This window comes from Pelophylax lessonae (genome assembly GCF_965119305.1).
Source record: "Pelophylax lessonae genome assembly, chromosome: 7".
NCBI lineage: Eukaryota > Metazoa > Chordata > Amphibia > Anura > Ranidae > Pelophylax > Pelophylax lessonae.
Genome location: NC_138774.1, coordinates 93,592,327 through 93,617,398, shown reverse-complemented (window position 1 = coordinate 93,617,398; position 25,072 = coordinate 93,592,327). Strand labels below are relative to the sequence as shown.

At 44.5% G+C, this 25,072-nt stretch overlaps 2 protein-coding genes across 2 annotated transcripts in view; both read left to right on the top strand.

The window, feature by feature from the left end:
* Positions 1-892: 892 nt before the first annotated feature.
* On the top strand, positions 893-2,824 carry LOC309560507 (heat shock 70 kDa protein-like; the record flags this gene model as incomplete). Its single annotated transcript, XM_082264138.1, has 1 exon — positions 893-2,824. One exon carries the CDS (start codon positions 893-895, stop codon positions 2,822-2,824), a length of 1,932 nt encoding a protein of 643 aa, XP_082120264.1.
* A 21,038-nt stretch (positions 2,825-23,862) lies between these two features.
* Positions 23,863-25,072, top strand: part of LOC309559387 (neural proliferation differentiation and control protein 1-like) — a 59,434-nt gene continuing 58,224 nt past the window's right edge. The window contains exon 1 of the mRNA XM_082262647.1: positions 23,863-24,543. Within this exon, the coding sequence (XP_082118773.1) occupies positions 24,501-24,543 (43 nt within the window). The 5' untranslated portion in view covers positions 23,863-24,500. The remainder of the gene's footprint in view (positions 24,544-25,072) is intronic.

Below are 25,072 nucleotides of genomic sequence, written 5' to 3'. Positions count from 1 at the left end.
AACTAAACTCAATGAGCCCTGACTCTATATAGTATTATACCATCATAGTACGTATAGCCAGTACACGTTATGCTTAGAGAACGTCACACAGACAAGCCGGGTGAATTTATACCACGTAGAGTTCTCTATATCGCCTCAGTGTCTGCATCCCTTCTCCTCCAGCTTTGAAGTCCGACCCCGCCCCCTCACAACACTGATTGGCCGAGCTGTTCTCTGACTGACATCTCCATCTGGCACAGTCGTGAAGCTTCTCCTTAGCCCGCCCCCTCACAGCACTGATTGGCCGAGCCGTACTCTGACTGACATCTCCATCTTCTCCTTAGCCCGCCCCCTCACAACACTGATTGGCCGAGCTGTTCTGTGACTGACGTCTCCATCTGGAACAGTCGTGAAGCTTCTGCTTAGCCCGCCCCCTCACAACACTGATTGGCCGAGCTGCTGTTTGACGGACAGCTCCCTCTGGAACGCTCGCGAAGCTTCTCCTTTCCTATTGACGTAATTGACACACCCGCCGCCTCTGATTGGACAGAGCTCTCTGGGGCTGGAAGCCTCGGGAAAGTTCTGCTGTTTGGATGCCTCATGATTGGCTGGTTGTGCGTGGAACGCTCAGGAAACTTCGGGAAAGTTGCTAAGCGACGTAATAAGCATCGAGGACCGCTCTGCGATTGGCTGGAAGCGGCGTGACGTCCCGTACAGGAGAGGAATATATAGAAGTTTTGTAGACCGGTGTGATAATCTCTACAGAGTCCAATAGCAGCCATAGATTGGAGAGAAGAGAGCGGATACACAGCGATCATATCACAGCCTGTGATCACTGAGAAGAATCCAGCAGAGAGAGTCCAGCAGCAGTCCAGCTTCTTCACTGCAAGACTTCATTATTACTTCCAGAGACATGGCACCTAAAGGAGTGGCGATTGGCATTGACCTGGGCACCACCTACTCCTGTGTGGGGGTTTTCCAGCATGGCAAGGTGGAGATCATCGCCAATGACCAGGGGAACCGCACCACCCCCAGCTACGTGGCCTTCACTGACACCGAGAGACTGATCGGAGATGCTGCCAAGAACCAGGTGGCTCTGAACCCCCAGAACACCGTCTTTGATGCCAAGAGGCTGATTGGCCGGAAGTTTGATGATCCCATAGTGCAGTCTGACATGAAGCACTGGCCCTTCCAGGTGGTGAGCGATGGAGGAAAGCCCAAGGTCAAGGTGGACTATAAGGGAGAGATGAAGACCTTCTACCCTGAGGAGATTTCCTCTATGGTTCTGGTGAAGATGAAGGAGACAGCAGAGGCGTACCTGGGCCACCCGGTCACCAACGCCGTCATCACCGTTCCAGCCTACTTCAATGACTCTCAGCGCCAGGCCACCAAGGATGCCGGGGTAATCGCTGGACTCAATGTGCTGAGAATCATCAATGAGCCAACAGCAGCAGCCATCGCCTATGGCCTGGACAAAGGGGGCCGTGCAGAGCGCAACATCCTCATCTTCGACCTGGGAGGTGGCACCTTCGATGTCTCCATCCTCACCATCGATGATGGCATCTTTGAGGTAAAAGCCACAGCGGGTGACACTCATCTGGGTGGGGAGGACTTTGATAACCGCATGGTTAACCATTTTGTTGAGGAGTTCAAGCGCAAGCACAAAAAGGACATTAGTCAAAACAAGAGGGCCCTGAGGAGGCTGAGAACAGCTTGTGAGAGAGCCAAGCGCACCCTGTCCTCCAGCACCCAGGCAAGCATTGAGATTGATTCTCTCTATGAGGGCATTGACTTTTACACCTCCATCACCAGAGCCCGCTTTGAGGAACTGTGCGCTGATCTCTTCCGTGGTACCCTGGAGCCCGTTGAGAAGGCCCTGAGAGATTCCAAGCTGGACAAATCACAGATTCATGAAATTGTCCTGGTTGGGGGCTCTACACGTATTCCCAAAGTACAAAAACTGTTGCAGGACTTCTTCAATGGAAGAGAACTTAACAAGAGCATCAACCCAGATGAAGCCGTGGCTTATGGGGCTGCTGTTCAAGCTGCTATCCTGATGGGAGATAAGTCAGAGAATGTGCAGGACCTGCTCCTACTAGATGTGGCTCCTCTTTCCTTGGGCCTGGAGACAGCTGGTGGGGTCATGACTGTCCTCATCAAACGTAATACAACCATTCCTACCAAGCAGACTCAGGTCTTCACCACTTATTCTGACAACCAGCCCGGTGTCCTCATCCAGGTGTATGAAGGAGAGCGAGCTATGACCAAAGACAACAACCTTCTAGGCAAATTTGAACTGAGTGGCATCCCTCCCGCTCCCCGAGGAGTGCCACAGATTGAAGTCACCTTTGATATTGATGCCAATGGCATCCTCAATGTATCGGCTGTGGACAAGAGTACCGGCAAACAAAACAAGATAACAATTACCAATGACAAAGGTCGTCTGAGCAAAGAGGAAATTGAGAAGATGGTGCAAGATGCAGAGAAATACAAATCTGATGATGATGTGCAACGAGAGAAAATTGCTGCCAAGAACTCTCTAGAATCTTATGCTTTTAACATTAAGAGTACAGTGGAAGATGAGAACATGAAAGGCAAGATAAGTGAGGAGGAGAAAAAGCTAATCTCTGAGAAGTGCAAAGAGACCATTGCCTGGCTGGAGAACAACCAACTGGCAGAGAAAGATGAGTACACCCATAAGCAGAAGGAGCTGGAAAAGGTGTGCCAACCCATCATTACCAAGCTGTACCAGGGAGGCATGCCAGGTGGAATGCCAGGCTCTAGCTGTGGTGCTCAAGCCAGGCAAGGAACCAGCTCAGGACCTACAATTGAAGAAGTCGATTAAAAAGGACACTGTAATAAATAGACTGGACTGTTACTGCACTGTAGTTCTGTGTGCCAGTAATATAAGCTAAGTACTTTTGATACATTTATAAAGACTTTTCCCAGATGTAGATATTCGTTTTTTATGTTTACAGTTTTTATTTCTATTCTTGTTTTTCACCTTTTTTTTGTGATACTGACATGTGTGCATGAATAGGAAAATGGCACACAAGTCACATGAAAGTGTTTAATGGATGTATGTATGTGTATATATATATATATATATATATATATATATATATTATTTTTTTAAGCTTTGTTATTTAATAAACGTTTTTTAAAATATATATAACTTCTGATGTGTTGTTTGTATAAGTTGTTTATAGTGTTCACATAAATACAAAACCCTTTGCCCCTGTTCACACTGGGGCGACCTGTCAGGCAACCTGGTCGCCTGACAGTCGCCCGCCATACAGAAGCTATGGACCCGTTCTAATAGGAGCGACACAAGTCGCTCCGACTTAGAAAAAGGGTCCGGAGCTTCTTTGGGGCGACCTGCATAGACTTCAATGTTATGAAGTCCGTGCCGGCCGCTCCTGTGAGGTCGCCCGGCGAAGTAGCGTCGCCCCAGTGTGAACGGGGGCTTTTAGTTCGGGTGGGGAGGAACACCTATCCTGTTATTTTCTTCTCACTTGTTGACAAGAAGTGATGAGAAATTTCTCCAATCGGCAAAAAGGGAAAACAATAAAATATTTTATAAAAAAAAAAAAAATATATATATATATATATATATATGAAATGCATATACAATACATACAGAGTGGGAAGGGGTTGAAAGCTTTTGGTTAGGTTTCACTGCTGTCTGTGCTGCACTGTACCAGTGTCTTTATTACTTTTCTTTAAAATCTTAGCGTCAGTGGGATAAAAGGTAAAGAAAATCACCACAGAGGAGCTCCAGACAGCAGTAAAATCCTTTAAAATTAGGGAAAAAATGTATTGGTTGAAGGTAAAGTGTATTTTCTGTTTTTTTGTCTAAGGCCGCAGGTTCGTGCCCGGGGGTCTGGTGCGTTCAACTGGTTCAGTTGTGAATCAGGTCCAAATTTTTGCCTGAATCTGACCCAAAGACGCACAGGACTTTTTGAATGCGGACCATGGCCACCTCGGATCTGAGTGAACTGCCTCCGTTGAGAGCCGGTCACACTCGCCTGTCATACGAATTGGATTTTGAGAAATCCGCGTCCAATTCGCATTTGTGTGAGCCCAGCCAAAGGCTTCATGCACACTGGAAATTTTTATTGTGGCTGTTAGCAGTGGCTGTTTTTTTTTCTACCTCCAAATGCCTCCGCATGTTACATTATGTATCCTTGCACACATAGGCGTTTAGAGGCAGAAAGAAAAACCCACAGCCAGCACTTCAAGGAGCAGAGACATTTTGGCAGAGAAAATGCTTTATGCATTCAAATGCACATTAATGCGAGGTGTGTTGAGCGTAAATTTGTTTCAATGGCCAGAATAAAGTATTATTCTGGCCATTGAATTTAATTACCGCCCAACTGATTAATGCGCATGAATGCATTTACAAGCATCAAGCTTTTTTTTCTGCCAAAATACTGCGGCCCCTAAGAAAGGTGTCCAGGAGAGATAGCAAAACATCTAGTGTGCATGAGGCCTAAAAGAGAAGTGTGGAATTTCATCATAACAAACATACATACTCATCTAAGTGGATGCAGCTATTGTCCAATTTTGCATCTGTCCCCCACCACCTCTAAGGCATTACACAATTTTCTTGTACAATTTTCCAAAACCATATAATATGAGGTCAAAGCTAAACACTTGTACATAGTTAAAGGTAACTCTAAAGGAAATTGAACAAGAAAATTGTATAATGAATGGACGACAACTGAGCAATCAAAGACCGCTGATCGCTCGGTTCTCGGTCTTCAGGGAGTAGAAAGTCTTTGACTGTCAGTCACCACTGTGTGCTCTGCCCTCCAGCGCTCACTGGAGAGCTGGGCTGTGGAGGGGCCGGGAGTGGCTGGCTCAGTCTCCCAGTAGCTCACTGAGAGGCTAAGCTAGCTGCCGGTCCAGGCATCTGAGTGTCAGGAGCCCTCCGCAGGCTGGACCAGCTGAGTAACATCAACAGCAGAATTGAACCCACTGTTGGCTGAATCTGGGTCACAGAAGTGCAGAACTAAGTGCAATCCTGCATTCAACAGAGCCTTGGGCCCTACTACTTCTTTAGTAAACTATCAAAAGCACTTTCTTATATTTGTTAAATATGTGCTAAATAGAAAAAAATAAAGATCCTTCCAGAATTCCAGTGCTGTTCTGTGCATTCTGTGGTGTTATCAGCCCTTCCTGGGTTAACTGTATGAACAGCAGAAATTCTCCCCCTTATATTATGGAAAGGGGAAGGTGTCCTGTAGTCCTGACACACTTCACGTCCTGTCCTACGGTGACAACACTACTCCACAGTACAGTAAACTGAGTGTTGCCACTCTATGAGAGGAACTGTATGACTGCCAAGCTGATCAGGTAAAAAACAAAGGACAAGTGAAAACAAATGCAGCCACCACATCTAAGGACTGGTGAGCTGAAATATATTACATTTCTGCTATTTGGTTTACAGTTATAATCTGTAGTACTTGTTTTTCCCCTCCCCCTGCTCTTTAACATTTGGCACTTTGTTTTTTAGGGGGGGGGGGGGGGGAGTGGGTACTTGGTTTTGACAGGTACCCGCTTTACCCGCTTCCACTTCCACCAGGATCTCCTAGGTGATTCAAGCAGAATTTCACCCACCCCTCTTCACCTGCAACCTTCTGGGATACACCACATGTCTCAGAAGACTGCGGACCTTTCATAAAGTGCAGCGCGTCTCAAGTATGCGCAGTGGGAAACCTTGCGGCTCCCTTAGTTAAAGCAAGGCTCCACCCAAAAGGGGAAGCTCCACTTGTTCACACCCTCCCCCCCTCCACTGCCACATTTGGCACTTTTTGGGAGGAATCAGGTACCTGGTATTGACAGGTACCTGCTCTCACTTCTAGGTAAGATCGCCGCAGCGATCTCAGAGTATTTCCGGCCCCTCCTTCTTGCCCATGCACCCCCTGTACCCCCCCCCCCCCCCCCATCCCCTGCCTTTTGGAACACACACAGATCCCAGAAGACGGCGGGACCATTCAGTAGGAAACCGATTATGAAGGCTGAAGGCCGGTTGTCAGTTTCCCTAAGTGAAGATGCTGGCACCTGCACCCAAAGCCGATTGAAGAATCCGCTCAGGGTGCTGACATCGCTGGATCCCTGGACAGGTAAGTTTTCTAATATTAAAAGTAACTGCTGACTTTAAGTTTTTTCGCCCAGACTGGAGCTCCTCTTTAAGATGCCAGCAGAAGGGCTCTGAAGCCCAGTGAAGAACTGGCTTGGGGGAGGACAGAGCTGGACCCCTGGACAGGTAAGTTTCTTTTTATAATAATAGTCAACAGCTACAGTATTTGTAGCTGCTGACTTTAAATTTTTTGGGGGGAGACTGAAGATCGTTTTTAATGCTCACCTCCCCAGCAGCATACAGTATATTTACCTTTACTTCGAACACCCACATGTGGGCAGGGGCAGGCTTACAGGGTGGTTCGTCACATCCTCCTCCATACTTTCCCATTAATTCCTTGGGCGCCAAGTCTTGGTCACATGAGAGGACTACCCCGGAGTGGGTTCTTCTGGGCTACACTAGGCCCCTGTAACAGGATCATTTTCCTTTACACATGGGGTACCTTTACTTTTGTGCCATTTTCATTAATGCCCTGGGACAAGGCTGAGGCTGCCATGAAAGAATACTCAACCTCATGGCAGGACTCTGTTGTTAGAGAACAGCACACTGTGTTCTCCAGTTAACTCTCGGATCCCCGTGACAATGTACACCTTCTCTGTAACTTGCATTTAGGAGAGACATGCTAAACCTTGTTCACAACCACCTGTCCAGCATTTTCCACTACTACTCCCTAGTAGTGGGCTCCGCCGTACACCTTGGACGGGCTCCACACATGCATTCATTTTTACACTTGAAGTTCTGCACCTCTATACAGGGTGAGATCCTCTGCAGCGCAAATCCGCTCCCATTGCTTTGGAGGACAGGTGGCTGGTGGAAGGAGTGCTGTCAACATCTCTCTTGCTGCAAGAAGTTATTCCACCAGAAGAAGGTACCCACTACCGATAGGCTGCTTATTAGACCTACATTACACTGGTGTGTTCACACTACATTACTTCCATACTGATCTCTTCATACCTTAAGTACCTTAGTGACCTGAATACCAGGATGGTGCCAGTTACTTGCATTACACCCCTTTAGTAACTTCAGACCAGACGGGAACAAAGTTTCAAAAAAAGTGCAAAAGACTTTACAAAGTTCAGCATTCAAAGACATAGTTCTTCCCTAACCCTAACTCAGGCTATGTGCTGACCCGGCATACCTGCAAAGGTAGTGTTCATGTAAATATAAAGTCCATCAGAGGTATTCTCCAGCAGCTGGTACCTTCTGGGCAAACCCCAAGTTCTACAGACTTTACATCCAGGTAGTAGTGAGCGACTTTCTTCTGCTCCTCATGGGGGTTGTTGTCTGTCTCTCTTCCTTACGGGCACATTCTCAGCTCTCTCTCGGGCCTATCAGAGGCCCTGGAACCCCCTTTGGGACTCTCGGCTCTCTCCCTCCTTCCCTTCACGTTTTTCTCCTTTGTAGCTCTGGACCGCAGTACCTTATATATCACACAGGAATAGTGGGTGGGACCCAGAAAAACCCCGCCAAAAAGACCAAAGAACCGGGAAAAGGATTAAAGCGTTTGTTACCCCAACATTTCATATTCCTGATGTGGTTGCTGTACCATGTGCTTGTATGAGAACTTTTCCTGTTCTCTTTGTATTGCTTCCTTTATGTGAAATCCCTGGTGTTCCTGCCAGTCCCTCTGCATTCCTATTAAAAAAACTGACCACACTAAGCAGGAGAGCACATCGTGGTCAGTTCTCTAGCTATGCTGGAAACTCAGTGTGCTCTCCTCAAATGACCAGATTTGCCCTGACATGCCCCCACTGTACAGCCATTTACTGGGAAACTCAGTGTGCTGCTGCTTCTCCTCTCACCAGCTCTTATGCAGCTGAGAACAGAGGGAATGTGACCACTTATAAAAAGGAAAAAAATGTATTTATGTTTTTCTTTTTTTTATATCTATATGCAAATGTTTTGCGTTTTCATTTCTATTTCAAATTGAATGGGTTGTTTTACAAGGTGATCGTTTACAATCACTTTAACTTCTACCATCTGTCTACTTCTACCATGCTGTCTATTCCAGGACTGCACCTAACAAGCTAGCAGCTTGAAGTCTAGGAAGACAGCCCTATTTAACCCCTTTTCTACCAGGCTACGGCAGATCAGTGGTCTATTGTTTACCCAGTGCTGTTTTGAATTGCACTAGATAAACAGCCTTTAGGCTGCGGCAATCCTGCTCTGAGCTGTTATTAGACAGCTCGGAACACAGAGACTCGGTATGCAGCCGATCTGAGGGTCTGGGTACCATGTGATCACTGTGATTGACCATCACAGCAATCACATGCTACCGTTCACAGTACTAATTCCTCCCCACCCCTTCCCTTACAAGAGGCAGAGGAGAGAGATGAAGTACTTATCAATGGGGACAGAATGAATGGATCAGCAGCTGCAGATTGATTCATTTTGTTGCAGTGACAGAGGGATCTTTTTTAACCCTTTTATTTCCCCTCCTATTCTACCCATGCTATCCCCAATGCTAGATCTCATGACCTGTAAAATAACCCCTCACACCCTTATCCTGCTCATTTGAACATTAACCCCTTCATCTACATCCTGCCACTGTATGTAACCACTACAAAAACTCCATCACTGCGTCCTTCTTCTGTGTATGGCCTGTACATCTGTATCCAGTGCGCCATTCTTAAAAGAGTTGTAAAGTCTCAAGGTTTTTCACCTTAATGCATTCTATGCATTAGGGTGAAAAACCTTCTTGGTTGCAGCTGCCCCCCAGATCCCCCGTTATTCTTACCTGAACCAAATGTTTCAGCGATGAGCCCTAGCTCATCGGTTCCAGCCGCTGTCTCGGGTCCTCATTGAATAGATAACAGCAGCAGCCATTGGCTCCCACTGTTGTCAATCAAAATCCAGTGACATGAGAGCGGGGACGGGGCTGAGGCCTGCTGTCTGTGTCAATGGACGCAGCAGCAGGACTCGGGAGCGCGCCAGCATGGGTGCCCCCATGGAAAGCGTCTCTCCATTGGGGCACCCGATAAAGAGGAGGAACCAGAATGGAGGCTGGGGCACCCCAGAAGAGGAGGATCGGGGCTGCTCACAGAGCAGATAAGGGTAACATGTTTGTTATTAAAAAAAAAAAAAAAAAAAAGAGAGAACAACCGTTACAATTAAACCCCCTAAGTAAACAAGCATGTTTCTTCATTTCCCAAAAATTGTGGCAAAAAATTAGATGTCAGTTTTCCAAAAGAGGGTAATTTCTGGTATTTTCGTATTATTCTGGCATTTTTATTCTAACAGATCGGAAAGCCCATGTGAAAAGGCCCTTTGACACTTTTACAAGCGTCAGTTATTTATTTCTGCAAAAAGGCTGCTGGCTTCTAGGAGAGTTAAATAAACGTCCTGTGTGCATGAGGCCTTAGTGTCACTTTAATGCAAACCCAAAGCTTGCTGTTATTTCACCACCAGAACTGTTTTTGCATTTTTTTCACATTTAAAAAAATTATAATTTTAGGCCTAAAGATTACCTAAAACCCCTAAAAACATTATATATTTTTGAAAGCATAGAGTTTGGAGAATTAAATGGTAGTAAGTTACATTTTTATGTCAGGCAATATCAAAAAAGTTGTAAACACTAAAAAAAAAAAAGAATGAAAAAAATAAAACCCTGTAAGACAAAGGCATAATGAGCTAGAATGCATTGCATACTAGCTTATTATGTAATACTTACCTTAGAATGAAGCCCCGCTGACATTTTCGCCGGAGTTACTTCTGGGTTAGTGGGCTCAGGCGTTGTGACTGAGCTGCGATGATGTCACTCCTGTGCATTCGCTCGGGAGCCGCCATTACGGCACAGGGTTCAGAAGGAACAGCACCTTTGGCCGTTCCTTCAGATTGCATGCGCCAATGATGTCACTGGCTTCATGTCATGCAAGTATCTCCTAAACAGTACACGTTTAGGAGATATTTACATAACCAATAGGTAAGCCTTATTATAGGCTTACCTAAAGGTGAATGTTTGCAGAGGAAGTTTACTTCCTCTTTAACAAAATGTATATTGAATAATCCTGCACCTATCCCGCTACCTCGCAATAGTAATTAAACAATTTTAACAAAACAATTGTCACGACAAATGTGACCAAGTCACCAAGTGAGTCCGAACACAAGGCTCACAAAGAACTAGATTAAGTAAAAATGGTGCGCTCCTCAAATAATCACGATTAAATTAAAACATAAAATACCCCGAAATCATCAAAACAAGATTTAGTATAAAATCCAAAATCAAGTCAATAAATAAAACCTAAAAATAGCCCTTTAAAAAAAGGAAAGTTCGTAAGTGACACTTCATGTGTAAATGTTTAACCACTTTACAACCGGAGGATTTTGCTGTCTTCCGTCCAGGCCACTTTTTGCGATTCGGCGCTGTGCGACTTCAACTGACAATTGCGCGGTCGTGCGACGCCGTACCCAAACGAAATTTACGTCCTTTTTCTCCCACAAACAGAGCTTTCTTTTGGTGGTATTTGATCACCTGTGCGATTTTTACTTTTTGCGCTATAAACAAAAAAAGAGCGTTTATTTTGAAAAAATAACAATATTTTTCACATTTTTTTATATGAAATTCCCCCCAAAAAAGATGTAAAAACCAATTTTTTTAAAAGTTTTTGGCCAATTTGTTTTATGCTACATATGTTTGGTAAAAAAAATCGCAATAAGCGTATTTTGATTGGTTTGCGCAAAAGTTATTGCGTTTACTAACAAAGGGAAAGATTTCTGTCATTTTTGGTGTTTTTTTTTTAACGCGTAATGGCGGCGATCTGCGATTTTTTTTGCGGGACTGCGACATTGCGGCGGACAGACCGGACCCCTGACTGACATTTTTGACACTTTTGGGGGTACCAGTGACATTACTGCAGTAATCAGTGCTATATATATGCACTGTTACTGTAAAAATGACACTGGCAGGGAAGGGGTTAATTTTATTGGAGAGGGAGGGGTTAATGTATGCCTGGTGCTTACTGACGTGTAGGGGGGGAGGTGACTATGTGATTCATGGACAGATCGGATGTCCAGCTATGCTGAACAGTCCGATCTGTCACTCCCTGTCACTATGGAGATCCGCCCGCTGTGTTTACACACAGCGGGCGGATCTCCAGACTCGATCCCCGACGATCGGGTAAGAGCAGCGGCAATCGCCGCTGCTCCTCCCCTGGCCCGACTCCCGCTGTGAATGAAAACAGCGGGAGCGAGCCTCCGGCGGCGCGCAAGCGCCGCCCAGAAGGGGAGGAGTCCAGTCACGTTAATACTACGTGACTGGACGGGAACGAGCCACTCTGCCGCAGTAGTATTACCGTGAGCGGTAGTAGAGTGGTTAAACAAACGTCCGATCCTATAAGAAATATCCAGTGTGTGTCTGTGTCATAGACCAAACATGACAAACGGTGCTCAAATGAATGCCTTCACCACATGTAGTGCACGCCTCTTACCAGACATATCTGATCTCAAATTTTAGAGATCACTCTCGTGTATGATATATCTGAAAGGATTCAGCAGCCAGATAGATGGCTTTCCATTCCACTAGTGATCACACTGACAATCCCAAGGTATCAGATAATAGGAGGTCAGCTGATAATCACTCCCCACATATGCAGAGAAAGAGGAAAAAGTTAAAAAGACCTAAAACCAGTGAAGCAACCACACTAACACACACGGCAGCGGTCATCATCAGCTTAATCGTGCAGAATGACGTCACAGAAAGGGCTTCACCCTACGCGTTTCCCTGTAACAGGCGTCAGCTGGGAAAATACTTTATCCAGTGAAAATTTTCAGTAAACAATACACTAAAATTAATTTTAGCGTACACAAACACAGAATATCACCTAATTTTTGGTAGGATATAAAAGATGAGGTTGTGCCAAATAAATAGAAATCCTACATGTCAAGCCTTAAAATTGCATACACCTGTGAAACAGCGACAAACTTTGGTAGCCTAAATTTCATAGCAATGTTTTTAAAGCCCCTACAGGTCATAGAGTTAACCATGAATATTTGCCCTAGAATTATTGCTTCTCTCCAATGTGCACAGCAACATGGAACGTGTAGTGCAGTCAACATTTTCATACATAGGTGCCCTTGATATTTGTTTTACACTCGTGTGGAGGTGCTCAAAATTACTTTGGAGGGTTTTTAAGCACATTGGTGTAAATTTTATTATTTTACACTTTTTTTTTTACTAAAGTTTATTGTCACAAAGGGGACCAAAAGTCCCCTATGTCATTTGGCCGTGACAGATTTTCTCTAATGAAACCCCTGATGTCTCATCTGCCCTCCAATACAGCTGCCCAATCTCTTCTGCCTGAAAACTGACAGTTAGCTTGTCAGATTTATACCAGAGAAATGTTTGGAAAACCCCCCTCTGCTGCCTATGTAAGGCATACATCGGTGGCAGTGAAAGAGAAAGGGAAGCTACTAACTTTAATATTCTCAATGGAGGTCAGTATTGGAGGCCTCCCCTATGGTATGGTATGGCAGGTTCCCTTTAAAGTGATATTGCGTAGAACCGGGACTGATCTGGCTGTTTGTGCCCGGGTTCCATTCCCAGGCTTCATTCCACTCCAGACAATGACTAAGCCGTGAACCAGTTTTTTTTTGTGGTTTTTATTTTTTGGTATGAACTGGGATAGGGTGAGCCCAGGGATACTCCAATGAACTTCAAACTAGTAGCAGAGGACACTAATGCTGAACTTTTACGTCAGGCTAAGGACACCCCCTGTGAAGTGAAGACAAAGTGGTACTAAACAGGCACTCCTCAACAGGTATACAATCCTGAATGTACTGTAAGAAGAGTAACTCTCCCAAAATAGGCCAAAGAAGGTCTCTAAGTTCAGCAGCCTTGTACTCATTGTGTCCTAAACACTGTGTAGCCACCTGCAGTATCAGTCATTTTCTGTACTCCATCTGTCTGTGTCCTGGATCTTTAGGTAACTTTCTGCAAATGCTTCAGGAGGAAAGACCAGAGGTCCACCAGCCAAACAGTAGCAGGGACCCCTTAAAAGATTCTTGCAGTTGCAGGTGGATTTCCCAGGGGTGCCACAGCCCTAAGGCTGGGTCTTACTCCCCCAGGAACAAGAGAGCTATGCTTTGGGTTTCAGCCCCATGCTGGTCACTCACAACCCTGACCAGGGATTGGCTAGAGAGGCATTCATTTGCTAGGATTTGTGCTCTTCCACCCTCTACGTTTCAGCTCCCTGGGATACAGGGGGAAGAAACCGAGCACACACCAGCAGTGACTACAGGGAGGCCAAAAACTAAATGTAAACACTAGTAGCGTAGCCCAGCCTATTTCAACCAGGGTGCCCAGGCACCCTGGGGTGCCTTGAGGTTTCTTCAGGGGTGCCTTGGCAGAATGCCTAAAAATTGCCCCAAAATTATATACAAGCCGGTTGGTGGATAAAGCCTGCCTTTTAGTTACACAAAGCCACAACCTTCTAGCTGCCAACCTCCTAACGACCAATGACATCATCAGTTGATAAGGAGGATGTCCATTTCCTACATCCTCCTTGTTTGACCCACCCTTGCCTCTCACCATCAGCTTTGGGGTCTCATTAGCTAAGTGATGGAGAAAAGAAACACTGGAATACTAGTCAGTACCAGTTTGCAAAAGTATATTTGTTTTGGAAGAATAAATCACCTTTAAAGCTGGGTGTCCTACATTTATTGATGTTGCTGCATTATGTAAAACTATCAGAATAGTTTTTTACATTTTAGAATGGGGCGCCTTAAGACTATCCATAATTTTGGAGGGTTCCTTGACTGAAAAAAGGTTGAGAAATACTGGCGTAGCCTAATAGGGCGCTACAGTGATACAGAGTGAAATGTAGCAATCACGTGGGCACACATCCACCTGTAATAAGCCATCTGTATAAAATAACCACTGAATGACCAGGCCTATTTCTGACACTTGTTGTTTACAAGCTAAAATCTGTATTTTTTGCTAGAAAATTATTTAGAACCCCCAAATATCATATATTTTTTTTAGCAGAGAGCCTAGAGAATAAAATGGAGATTGTTGCAATACTTTATGTCACACCATATTTGCGCAGCAGTCTTACAAACTCAATTTATTTTAAAAAAATACACCTTTTTTAATTTAAAATAAAAAAACAGTAAAGTTAGATGATTTTTTCTACAATGTGAAAGATAATGTTACGCCAAGTAAATTGATACCTAAAATGTCATGCTTTAAAATTGTGCATGCTCGTGGAATGGCGACAAACTTTGGTACTTAAAAATCTCCATAGACCAAGCTTTAAATATTTCCACAGGTTTCTAGTTTAGAGTTACAAAGAAGGTCCAGTGCTGGAATTATTGCTCTCGCTACAACAATCACGGCGATACCTCACATATGTGGTTTGAACACGTTTACATATGTGGGCACAACATGCGTATGAGTTCGCTTCTGCGCACGAGATCAGAGGGATGGGCGCTTTCATTTTTTTTTTATTCTTATTTACTTTACTTTTTATTTTTACACTGTCCCTTTATGTTTTTGATCACTTCTATTCCTATTACAAGGAATGTAAACATCCCTTGTAATAGAAATAAGCAGGACAAGGCCTCTTTAATGTGAGATCTGGGGTCAAAAAGACCTCACATCTCACATTTACATTTAAAAGCAATAAAAAAAAAAGTGGGCCCTTTAAGGCAGGAGGGCAGAAGTGACGTTTGACGTCGCTCTGGTCCTATAAGGGAATAGAGTAGAGTGGGGGCTATCTTGCCTTCACTCGACTTCCTGGCCATCTGCACAGAGGATCGGATCATATTTTCTGCTACCATCGGCTCTGGTAAGCGGGTGTAGCACCCTCCTAGGTAGGTGCTAGAGAAAGAGTATAGTTTGGGTCTTTCTGCTTACCAGAGAGATTGCCATGCGGCCTCAGGTGGTCGACCTGAGGGCCTGAAAATGACAGAGGAGCTGAACCCAAAGGTCCTGCAGAGCTGACTGGGAGAAAGACACTGGAGAGTGTCTGATTCTGCCTACAGTAAGTAAAGATCTGTGTCTTGGGGCCTGTTTTGAGAGGGACAACCCTCCTGCCAGAAGAGTCAGTGGACAGGTGTCAGTCAAGGGGATGCTAGAGGGTATCCTGAAAATAATGTACTGTAGTTGCAGCAAGTCTGCTGCTATAGAGATCAAAAGAACTTAAAGCGGAGTTCCGGTCACAAAATCGACATAGTCGATTTTGGGCCATCCGCTTGCTTTTGGTCACCTGATAAAATAAATGGGTAGTTACAATTTTTTTTTTTGTTTACTTACCTTGTTATTGAAGAAAAATATACTCACCTTTCTTCCACTTCCTCCCTCTGCGGCCGCGGCCTGCGCCATCACTTCCTCTTTGCATTGATTCCTGGGAGCTGAACGTCATCGCTCCCAGGAATCAATGCGCCTGCACCGGCCCCGCTCGTCAGTTCCGGTGCGGGTGCGTCATTCCCTGCTAAACAGCTTCTGGGCATGCCCAGAAGCTGTGGAGGGATGACACGCCCGCACCGGAAGTGAAGAGCAGAGCCCGTGCAGGCGCATTCTGGGAGAAGAGGACACGGAAGAGGACGCAGAAGAGGACGAGCTGGCTTCAGCTGCCCACATCTGAGATGGCAGCGCTGGAGAAGAAATTTTTAAGGTAAGTATTTCTTCTAAAAGGTAAGTGCGACCCGTGACAGTACAGAGGCTATCCATTGTGGAATGTACTAGCCTTGACTGTCCTGGGGGTATTTTTATTGAAAAAAAGATTTTGTGGCCGGAACTCCGCTTTAATCCTTCCATTCAAGTGGCAGTATGGTTAAATCAGCGTGTCTGCTTCCACAAATAACGTAGGTCGCAAATGACGTAGGTTGCCGCTGCATCCTTAAACAGAACTGGGAGCGGGTACCTGTGTTTGAACAGATATCTGTTCCCCCCCGAAAGGTACCAAATGTGGCACCGGAGGGGGGGGGGGGAAGCAGATAAGTGGAGCATCCACTTTTGAGTGGAACTCCACTTTAAGTTGTCATTGCTGACCTTCTCCTAAAATTGCTTCCACTGTAGAGCAACTCATGCTGGCAGATCAAAGGTTTATGTGGCAGATCTGGATGGTAGCAGCCAGGGATTAATCCAAATGAATAGATACTATTACATATGACTATAACTTTTTTTATATCTTGTGATAGCCTAACCTGCTTAATGTACAATATATAACACAGTAATGTATTGATCAGGCATTTAAGTATTCTTTTAAAACAATATGGCATAACACATCATTTTCTTTCAGTCAAATTGGTATCAAGACCCTCTTTAATATCCAGCCACGTAGATACCAGATTGTGCAATCAACAGCTATGTGTCTAGCCCTAGGCCAGCAACCATAATCAATACACTTTATTACCTTGTGATGACTTCCAACAGGTGATATTAAGCATGTGCAATGGCAGGCACAATTTTGGCCCATAATATCGTTTTCCTTTTATGTCACTTAGTTATACACAAGCACATATCCAAAATGTTCTGACTGAAAATAAAGACCCCGTCTCCTATGATACTGTTTGTAGGATGATACCTTTCATATTTATTTTTCCCAAAATGCCAGTACTGTATGTGGTGGAGGTATTGTTCTTTGCTAAATGTATCAAAAAATGTATTAGACGTGCTATATGGTCCTGACCAAGATGAGGACTTTGTTCCTGTAGGGGTGTATCCACGCTAGGTACGTTGTCTGAGTAAGATTACCCCCCCCCCCCCCCACACACACACACACACACACACACACACACACTTGCAGTAAATCATGCAGCATGCATAAAAAGACTTTTACATAGGCAGCAAAGGTTAAGGGAAGAGTTTGCAGTTTTCCTTGTCAACTAAAATGCACGTTTCCCCCATACTCTTTTCCTCCAGATGTAAAGAGTGCCCCCTTGTCCTCTGTGATGACCTTAAAGTGACTAACGCAACACCAAGTTCACTATATGGACCACTTATGTATTTATACATTTTGATCATATCACCCTTAATCTTCTCTTCTCAAGAGAAAATAAATTATGTTTCTCTAATCTTTCTTCATAGCTGAGCTCCTCCATGCCTATTTTTGTGAACTGGTGCCCAAAACTGAACCGCATATTCCAGATGAGGTCTTACTAATGATTTGTACAGGGCCAAAATTATATCTCTCTCTCTCTAGTGTCCATAGCACTTTAAGTGCCGGTTCACAATAGGTCGCTAAAATGAATGTCTATGCAAGTCGCCTCCAGGTCGCCCCAAAGTAGTATAGGACCCTTTTTCTAAGTCGGAGCGATAGATAATAGATAAAAACACCGGTCCTCCTGCAGGTTTAACCAATTAATGACTTTACTATTGCTTTAGGCCTGGTTCACATGTATGCGGGTTGGGGGCCCACATTTGCACAGGCATAGCAGCCCATTGATGTGAATGGGCTTGAGCTGCTATGCCTGCGTTTTCAGCTGAAAAAAGGTGCATGCAGAATTTAAAAAAATGCAGTGGCCATGAAATCCATCCTTCTTTTGCACCATGCGACTTACCTGCCGTTGCTGCACACGCAAACTGTTTTTAAATGCCGTGCCCACGTATACAAAAAATGCAGAAAGCTTGCCAGAGCAGGAACTGCAGGTTAGTCGCATGGTGCAAAAGCAGGATGGATTTCAAGGCCACTGAATTTTAAAAAAATGCTGCATGCACCTTTTTTCTGCGGAAAATGAGGGCATAGCAGCCCGTTCAAATCAATGGGCTGCTATGCCTGTGCAAATGTGGGCCGCCAACCCGCATACATGTGAACCGCCAACCTGCATACATGTGAACCACCAACCCGCATACATGTGAACCAGGCCTAAAGCAATAGTAAAGTCATTAATAGATAAAAACACCGGTCCTCCTGCAGGTTTAACCACTTCTGGATCGCAAGGATTTGCCCCTTTAAAGACCAGGCCATCGGATCAGAGCGCCAGGACCAGTCATCACCAGGTAGGCCAGACACTGCTTGATGGCTATAAAATAATGTAATGTGGGCTGCTATGCGTGTGTGTGTGTATATATATATATATAAATATATATATTAGAGCTGCACGATTCTGGCCAAAATGAGAATCACGGTTTTTAGCTTGGAATAAAGATCACGATTCTCTGTGTAACAAAAAGAAAAATTGGGATAACTTTACTGTTACGTTTTTTTTTTTTTTTAATTCATTAAAGTCTATTAATTGCGTTTGAAAGACTGCTGCGCAAATACAGTGTGACATAAAATATTACAACAATCGCCATTTTTTTTCTGTAGGGTCTCTGCTAAAAAAAATATATAAAATGTTTGGGGGTTCTAAGTACTTTTCTAGCAAAAAAAAAACTGATTTTAACTTGCAAGCAACAAGTGTCAGAAAAAAGGTCCAGTCTTTAAGAGGTTAAACTTCCTTTCTCCCTGGCAGAGGGAAGGAAACGATACAATGTAATCATTTTTGTTTATACTTACTGGGAGACTTATGCTGAAAGGTGTTAGCTGTGTGAGTGAATGAGTCATCCAGCTCACTGAAATGTATCAATTCACAAGTCAGACCCAGGAGCAGAGAAACTCGGTATTTTAAAAATGCCACAATAACAATACCGTGGCTATGCAATACCGCGATATATCGAATTACCGAAAACCAGCATATGTCTAACCAGAACACCCAGATCCTTTTCCACCATTGATTCCCCCATTTTTACTCCCCCCAGTATGTATGATGCATGCATATTCTTAGCCCCCAAGTGCATACCTTCACATTTATCAACATTAAACCTCATTTGCCACATAGTTGCCCAATTAAACAGTGCATTGAGGTCAGCTTGCAGTTGCAGTGGATGCGGTGGCTCAGTGGGGTCAGTAGAACCTGATCTACATTTTTCCCCCTCAGAAACTCCTTCCTCGTCTACTCCACAGGATTGAGATTGGGGGAACTTCAGTGATTGTCATTGCAATGGACTAGCTCAAGTGGATGTGGTATCCCAACCTCATTAGACTTTTAGGAGTCACCTCAGTGGACTCTTTCAGATCCCCTGGATCTTCTGTCCTAGGGACCAATCTACCATTGCTCATGGAAACCATGTTTGGCTTGGTAAGAGACAGGAACATTTCATTCCAGAACTTTCTACCATCTGGACTTTCTAGCATCTGGTCTGGATCAACATTTGGCATAGGTGAGTCCCATCAAGGGGTACATCTCAGACCTTGTGATCTTGCTCTAAAGATCACATGCCTCTTATTCCTTGGTAAAGTCTTTGGTTCAAGATGTCACTCATATAATCTCACCTGTACAACCATCAGTGACTCCATGGTGTTGGAACCTAGTTCTCTCAGCTCTTTATTTTTTGAACTTATTATGGATATTCCCCTGTCAACTCACACTCAGAAGGTTGCATTCCTTATTGCAATCAATTCAGCAAGACATGTTTCAGGGTTAGCGACCTTCTTGTTTTGTAAAAAAAAATCTTTTTTTATTTTACACAAAGAAAAGGTTGACTTTTGAAACCAGAGCCCCCTTTCTCCCTAAGGTGGTTTCTACGTTTCACCCTACAATCAGGACAATGTGCATCCCAAGGAGATTTTTTTCTAAATGTGGTTAGAGCTACCTATGTTTATCTTGCAGCTTAAACTTCTTTTAGAAAGACTGAAGTAAGGAACAAACTCCTCCTCATTTCGCCATTTCTCCCACAGATACTCATACAAGGTGAGTATGCCAGACAAGTGATTCATTAGCGTTACGGTTTTGTTTAGGGGTAAAGTTCAGGTTTTAGGAATAGGTATAAGGGGAAGGTTAAATCTGAGCAGATATAAAAAAAATACAGATACTGAAAATGTGCATTCATAAAGAAATCATAAAACGTGTTTTTAAAAGTAAGCATTAGTACCCTCTAATCCACTATGCAGCACTCAGACAGGAGAAGAAGGGTTAGCACTAGGAAGCATTCAGGTGTGCAAAGCAGAGAACAAAATGACGGCTTCATCAGGTTGCTGCTGCTCTTTCACAGTTCGGTCATGGGCTCGGGGGACAGAATTGACCAAGCTGTACTGTAGGAGTCACAGGATTACTGTCCAGGTCTTCCCCATAGGCTTTGCCCCACAGCCAGGCACACCGGCTAGGGTTGCCACCTCACCCCTTTAAAACCAAACACATAATTATTACACAGGTTCTGTGGCTGATTAAGGTGGTAATTAAACTCACTTAGTGCCTTACCTGCGTTAAATGAGCCTCAGAACCTGTGTAAATAATATGTGTTAGGTTTTAAAGGAATGAGGTGACAACCCTAACACAGGCTCATTCACACGTTTCTTCGAATGACCAGTCTAGGGGTGTTGTTTTTGTGTTTCTTTTATTTCTGTAGAACTTGGTAAGGGTTGAGGGAATTAGTTGGGATATTCCAAAAGCAAAAAAATATGTACATTTGAGAACTTAGGTACTCTTCGGCACTGGCTATTTTAAAGTCTGTGCTTATAGCAAACAGTAGACTTCAGCTTTAAGGTAGCAGTAGTAGTTAACTCTAAATTCCTTTCTTACAGCCACAAGAGCGGAGTCCCTTAAAGTAGAAGATTAGCTGGACAAAGCTCTTCTGGACATCAGCTGGTGTCTCCTTTAAGTAGACCCAGAGCTGACTTTCTCTAGCAACTGAGGGGTAGCAAAAGCACAAAGGTACCCCAGATCTCTCAAGCATCTTTGCTCACACAAGGCCCAAGGACAGCTGGTTGCCTCCTTCCAACTTCCAAGCGACATCTTACTCCAGTGATAGCAGACCAGAGCTTCAGCAGACAGCCCTCCTCAGACAGCTTTCTTTTGTTCCAGGGTCTCAGTATCCAGGCCCTCAGATCGCCTTCCTGAGGCCTAAAGACAGCAGACATAACAGCAGCTTTGCCTGGGAGGGCAGCGCGCCCTCCAGGCTGGACTAATCTTTATAGAAAAAGGCCCTGAGCTCATTCTACTCACAGAATATATGGTCTTCCGGCATGCCATCAAAGCCTGCCTTTCTGGGATTGGCCAAGGCTGCATCAATATTCATGCTTCAATCTGCATAGCTCCACACCTATTATCCAGAAGCTTCTTAAGTTCCCTCGATACAGAAGAAGCTATCACATAAACTGTCAGCAGCTGAGCACACAGAGCAGACTTAACTAATTGATTACAGCTACACTGAGTACAGTGCGCAAACTAAGCTTTTAACTAACAAACATTAACAGCCACACTGACTTCAGTGTGGGAACTAAATTTACCTATCAAAACACACTCAAATTTTAACTAACTATCTAATTCCTAGCATCTATCTAGGAGGGTGCTACATGTTTAACCGCAGCAGCCAAAAGTCAGGTCACCAATGTGAATTGACAGAAATTCAATCCTTCTGCAGGGAAAGCAGCTCCTATATATGTATTTCTGCTGTGTATTAAGCTGTTTGCCTAGAGTTAAAGTCATTGTGAAGTCTCAGTTTCTTTTTCTATTAAGATAACAAACATACTTATACTTACCTACCCTGTGCAGTGGTTTTGCACAGAGCAGCCCGAATCCCCCTCTTTTCGGGGTCCCTCGCTGAAGCTCCTTGCTCCTCCCACCTTGCTTTGGGGGCATCTGAGCAAAGTTGCAGCTCCGTGTGTCCATCAGACCATTCAGTCCCTCTCCTTTTTGGCTAATTGAATTTGATTGACAGCACCAGGAGCCAATGGCACTGCTGCTGTGTCTCAGGCAGTCAGGAGAGTCCCAGATGGCCAAGGTGCCAAGGCCATGGCCAAGGCGCTCGTGGACATCGATAAATAGAGAGGGGGCTCTGGTAAGTATTAAGGGAACTGGGAGGGGGCTGCTGCACACAGAACACTTTTAATCTTATGTAGAACCCTCCTAGGTAGGTGCTAGTGAAAGTATAGTTTTGAGCTTTGTCTGCTTACCAGAGGGGCTGCAGGTAAATCTATATTGTTCTCTGCCTACCAGAGAGTGAGCGAGGTCTGCTTATTGTGCTCAGGTATGCGATTCATTCAGTCTGGAGAGTGTTTCACGCTTGTCCAGTAGGGAGGCATGTTGGACAGTGGGAGGAAACCTGACAAATGGGTGCGTACGCTTTGATACAGTCCAAATGATTGGCAGAGGGCAGGTCGTCTCGGTGCATGCTGGGATACAGTATAAAAAGCTGGGAGCGCATGTGCTCGGGGTCTTTTGTTGGAGAGCGGAGTCCCGGAGGGAGGGGCCGGCTGCCTCCTCCTCTGTAGAGGTGCCATGCGGACGCAAGAGGTCGTCCTGAGGGCTAGAGGAGCGGTTGAGAGGAGCTGAACCCAGAGGTCCAGGGAAGCTGACTGAGAGGGGAGACACTGGAGACCCTGTGGCTGCAGTATTGAGAGTACAGGGAATCGTGTCAAGGGGCCTGACCTGAGGGGGGCCACCCCTGCTCAAAGGATAGTCAGTGGACGGGTGCCAGCAGAGAGAGGATACTAGGGAGAGTGTCCTGAAGATAAGATAAGAGATTGTCCTCTTGAAGAAAAACAAGAGACTTAAAGCGGAGTTCCAGCCTAACCGCACACTCACCTGTCCCACGGTCCATCGATGCGCCGTCTTCTCCCTCTCTGCTCCGCGGCGCCGGCATCACTGATGTGGGCACCCGGCTGTGACAGTTTGCGGCTTCACAGCCGGGTACGCACTGCGCATGCGCGAGTTGCGCTACGCGTCGTGATTGGCCTGCAATCTTCTTGGAGCTCTGACATGTCCCAGAAGATTGCAGGGAGGGAGGGAGAGAGGAGAACTTCCGCTCAGGGCGCCGCGGCGCTCCGAGCAGAAGTGGGAGGGGGCACCTGTCAAAACTAGGTACCCGCTACCCCCCCCCAAAAATGACATGCCAAATTTGGCATGTCAGGGGGTTAGGACTATTTAAAGCGGAAGTTCCACTTTTGGGTGGAACTCCGCTTTAATCCCTATTCATCTAAAGTGGAAGGATGAATTAACAGCCTGGCTGTTCCACACCTAAACGTGAAGTAGAGAAGATAGAAGTCCTCAAATACTGTGAATAGTTAAATCGGAGTATCCCACTATTTCCTTCTCCTGTCCCCATTATAAAATAAACAACAAAACAACCAAATACCCCTGGACTGAATATTGAAGAGAGAGCCAATAGGATTAAGAAGAAAGAGGTAAGAAAGGTAAGAAAATTGCGTTGCTTATAGCCATGTGTTGGTAACCAGGGGGACCCGCAGAGTGGATATCTAGCAGTCCTTATGGGGGCAGTGCTACACTTAATACATAGAATGCATTAAGATAAAAAAACCTTCTGACTTTACAACTCCTTTAAGGACTCATTTTAGAGGTTAAATGTTCAAAGAAAGGGTTAAGTGATAGGACGTTCCGTATTACCGTGAACATTTACTACTTAGTGACACTTGTGGCATCTTTAGTATTGTTACTTGCTTTTAGCACAGAGAACCTTGCACAAAAAACGAAAGTGCCAGACACAAACAAATGTATTGTTTGATTGTCCACATTGTACAATAAAATGGCCTTCTAACGCTTGCCCCATTAGTCTTCCATTTCTATAATTATCCCAAAAAAAGAACATTTCTTTGTGACTAAAATCTATTTATGTATTTGTCTTCCTACAGCATTTAACATTGGGGTTAGCAGTTAACAAAGCTATAAAGGATTTGAGCCCCCACCTGAAGACTCAGGTCTTTACAGCCTATCTACGGCTCTCCTATTGGCCTGTCTGTTGGATGACACAAGTCTCTGTGCACACAGACACACAGCACCCTCCCACACACTGCTCCATTCATAAAAGACAGAGCAGTGCGCAGTGCCTGCTATACACAAACATACCTCAACAGGACTGCAATAGAGAGCATCAGCCACACACACAGAGGAGGATGAGAAAACCACTCAGGGGAGACGCAAGAAAATTAGACTGACACTCACAGAGTACACACTTACCAACCAACAAAAAAAAGTGAACAATTTAGGCGAAGTAGAAGTAGGAAGTACTGTTTGTGTAATCTACGTTTGCGCTCACTTTTTTGTTGCTTTTTATGCATGTGATTTGCACTGTAATCAATCTGCAATCTCGATTGTTAAAAAAAAGCAAATCATTTTAGCAACTCTAATTAGGTTTGTAAATAACCAATTATAGTGCACATCTATTTGCTGCTATTTGACACATACACAATGTTGTACTAAAGCCTTCCTAGGTAATTAGTGTTTTTGGGTACTTATAGAAATAGCTTGCAGAATGGTGGTATGTGTATTTTTAGTGGGTATACATTGCAGTTGGAAATTTAAGTAGATTAAGATAGCTGTGTGACTTCATAGTAGGGGTCATAGTAACTGGACATTCACAGGTTAATGTAGATGGATCATTGATGTAACATCTGCATCGCATTAGTGAAAAGGATAGGGTCGTTTAATGCGTTAGGACAGGATGGTGGTCGCTGGCGTTATCGTTCTTCTTGTGGCAGTAACAGGTAAGACGGTGTTTTATACTGATTTTGGGTGTGGGGATTTCACAGTACCTGTTTGCTGTCTCTTGCTCTCTCTCCATCTCCTCCTCCTCTTCTGACCCCACTCTCTATTTCCTGTATCCAGACTCTGTTGCTGTTGCCACGGAAACGCAAACACGTCATTCATGCAGAATCTAATAAGTTAAAGTCCATTTTTCTTTATTGCATGTTATATGTTATTTAAATGCGTTGTTTTGTGTGTGGCTTATATCAGCAGGTGGTCAAGCTCCATGGAAACCTGTAAAAGTATATTTCCTATAATGTAAAAAGCTAATTGACATTGTGAATGACAAGAACATGTGATAACTTTGTCCCAAAATGGCACAGCTTTTTGTGACATCATTTACAGTCAAGGCCAGATTTATGTAGTTGGAACTTGTGCTTTGAAATCAGACGGTGCTCCTAATTACAGTAAACCTAGTTGGCGAAGAATAATGTAATTCTAGGCGCCTTGGTTGCTGCCAAGGTTGGAGAAGGCTGAGCCCCACCCTAC